A 2307-nucleotide genomic window follows, 5' to 3' on the forward strand; every position below is an offset into this window, starting at 1 on the left:
TGATCCCCAACTCTATCCCCCCGTGTGCAGCCCCCTCCCTCCGTGCATGCCGGGCTCTCTGGAACAGTTTGTGTTGTGGGAGGCAGTGTGTGGGTCAAACACATCATCATTGGCTCCCACCAGCAAAGCAGCTGGCGGTGGGCAGCCCCATGGAGGGGGCAAAGCGCGGCCACTGGCAATGAGCCCCCCGTTGGTGCGGGTCGGTCCCACTGGACCCTGTTCTGCATGGCGAGGTGACCCACGCCTGCACCAGTTCAGTGTCTAGGGAGCGATAGGACACAAACGAAGGTGTGGGCGACGCGTAAGGGCTCCCTTACTGTTCATCGCAGGCAGGAAGGCAACGTCGAAAATCCGGCCAACGAGCGTCTCCAGGGGCAAGACCTGCAGCGGGGAGAGGGGTCGGCAGTGCCACTGCGGGTCCCAGTCCCGGGGCCAGCCCGGGGTCACCCTGTCCTGGGGCACGTGGGGATGCTCTGCTCACACCCCCAAACCCCAGCTCCACGCCTGCCCAATGCAAACTCCCAGCTTTGCAGAAATCGGACTTTAAGCATTCCTTGTCAATTTTTGGTCCCAAAATAATGCCGCTGCACAGGTCCCTTCCACTGGCATCACAGCTCCCTGCAGTAACCGCCTCTGGAAACCAACCCTGCTCTGCCTGCAGGTGTCCTACAACGAGAGCCCAGGATTCCTCCCAGCTTTTGCTGTCGTCCCCTGTGAGGCACAGGGATGACCCTCCCCAGGCACATCCCCAGGGGACGTCGAGGGCACGTGCAGGATGTCCTGTGGTTCATGGAGGACCCGAAAACTCTCCCTCTCAGTGGGGATTTTTTTCTGAAAATCACTCATGGATCATCCATGAAAAAAATCCAAAGAACGGCGCTATTAAAAATACGACACAACCGTCACACCGTGACCGGCCCCGATTTCTCCTGAGCTGATATCTATCAGCACTTCGCTTTCTGCAATGGGATTCGCATGTTAGCAAGGCTGCTTGGGTTCTTACATCAAAGCCACCGATGGACGAAGACACCAAGGAGAGATCAGCCCTGCAGGAGGAAGCAGAGGTGAGCGAAACCCCAGCAGCTCCTGCGGTGACCCCCTCCTGTCCGTGCCCCCATCATTGTGCCGCCCCGGAGGTCCTACGCCCATGGCCACCCCTGGCTACCCCCAGGGTCCTACTCCTCCAGGCTGACGCCGATCTTCAGTTTGTTGTCCCTGACGGAGAACTGGGCCAGCAAGGAGGCGTCCTGCGGGCAGACAGAGAGGGGAGGGCAGGGGGTCCCCCAGCCCAGCCGTGTCACAGCGGGTGGGGTCCCACCACTGGCACCCCCGTGCCCACTGAGCAGGGAGGGGGCACTGCAGGAGGGTTGTTCTTTCATACGTACGATATTCAGGAGGCAGAGAAACTCCTGGATGTCGCCTGGGAAGATCACCATCAGCTCTGCTGTAGCCGTGAGCTGGATCACGCCTTTGTTTCTCTCTAAGGTCACCACAGGCACTTCGGGGACGGCAATTTTCAGCAGCAGTTCCTGTGGCTCGGGGTATGCTTTAAACTCCTTCCAACAGACCAAAACAGAAAGTTCCTGCTGGTGGGAGCATGAGTGGTGCTGTAACCAGGAGCCGCAGAGCCAGACGCCTGCGCCGACAGCTTTTGCACCGCGCTGCTCTCAGGGCAGATCTGCTCCCAGATTGCTCCAGTCCAACCAGTCTGTGTCTGAGCTCCCTGCAGCCAGGCTGGCCATGGGCTTGGCCCCACACATGCCCTGAGCCCCAGGAGCATCTCGTCCCGGCCCCACTGGAGCATCTCATTCCGGCCAGAGGAGCACAGGCTGCCCCAGCGGCTGCAAGGCTCATCCATGACCCGAGGGCTGCAGGGGACGGGGTGACAAACTGGGTTCTGGCTTGGCTTGCCACAGTTTCCAGTTTTGGACCTAAGTCAGAGCTTGTTCAGGTCCATGGGACACCTGGGGTGGTGGGGACAGGTCCGTGGGACGTCTGAGGAGGAAGGGACAGGGAGATATCCCCTGCCCCGGCGCGTCTCCACTGACCAGGAGCCAGGACTCACCGCTGGGACCAGGACTCCGAGGGTCGATGTCGTCAGCGGTGGGAGCTCCGGGAACTGCGACAGAGGAGAGGGAAATGCTGCAGGCATGTGGCGGCTCTCAGCAGGTACCTGCTGTCACCAGCAATGCACCCGAGGCTTTCACTGCACCATTTCTCATTGGATTGTCCATCTTCAATAGCAGAGACCCCAACACATGGCTCAGAGGAGCCGAGGTGGGACCAGCCCGCATGTGGTGGCCACCA

The 2307-nt window shown here is 60.4% G+C and overlaps 1 protein-coding gene across 1 annotated transcript in view; it reads right to left on the reverse strand.

Moving 5' to 3' along the window:
* Window positions 1-317: 317 nt before the first annotated feature.
* Window positions 318-2307, reverse strand: part of LOC104467625 (BPI fold-containing family B member 4-like) — a gene marked incomplete at both ends in the record, with an annotated part of 4425 nt that continues 2435 nt past the window's right edge. Inside the window, 5 exons of the mRNA XM_010081463.1 lie at window positions 318-381; window positions 1004-1046; window positions 1180-1247; window positions 1386-1556; window positions 2049-2119. Of these exons, the coding sequence (XP_010079765.1) occupies window positions 318-381; window positions 1004-1046; window positions 1180-1247; window positions 1386-1556; window positions 2049-2119 (417 nt within the window). The remainder of the gene's footprint in view (window positions 382-1003; window positions 1047-1179; window positions 1248-1385; window positions 1557-2048; window positions 2120-2307) is intronic.

The sequence above is a fragment of the Pterocles gutturalis genome, unplaced genomic scaffold, assembly GCF_000699245.1.
Source record: "Pterocles gutturalis isolate BGI_N339 unplaced genomic scaffold, ASM69924v1 scaffold28079, whole genome shotgun sequence".
NCBI classification, from domain to species: Eukaryota; Metazoa; Chordata; class Aves; order Pterocliformes; family Pteroclidae; genus Pterocles; species Pterocles gutturalis.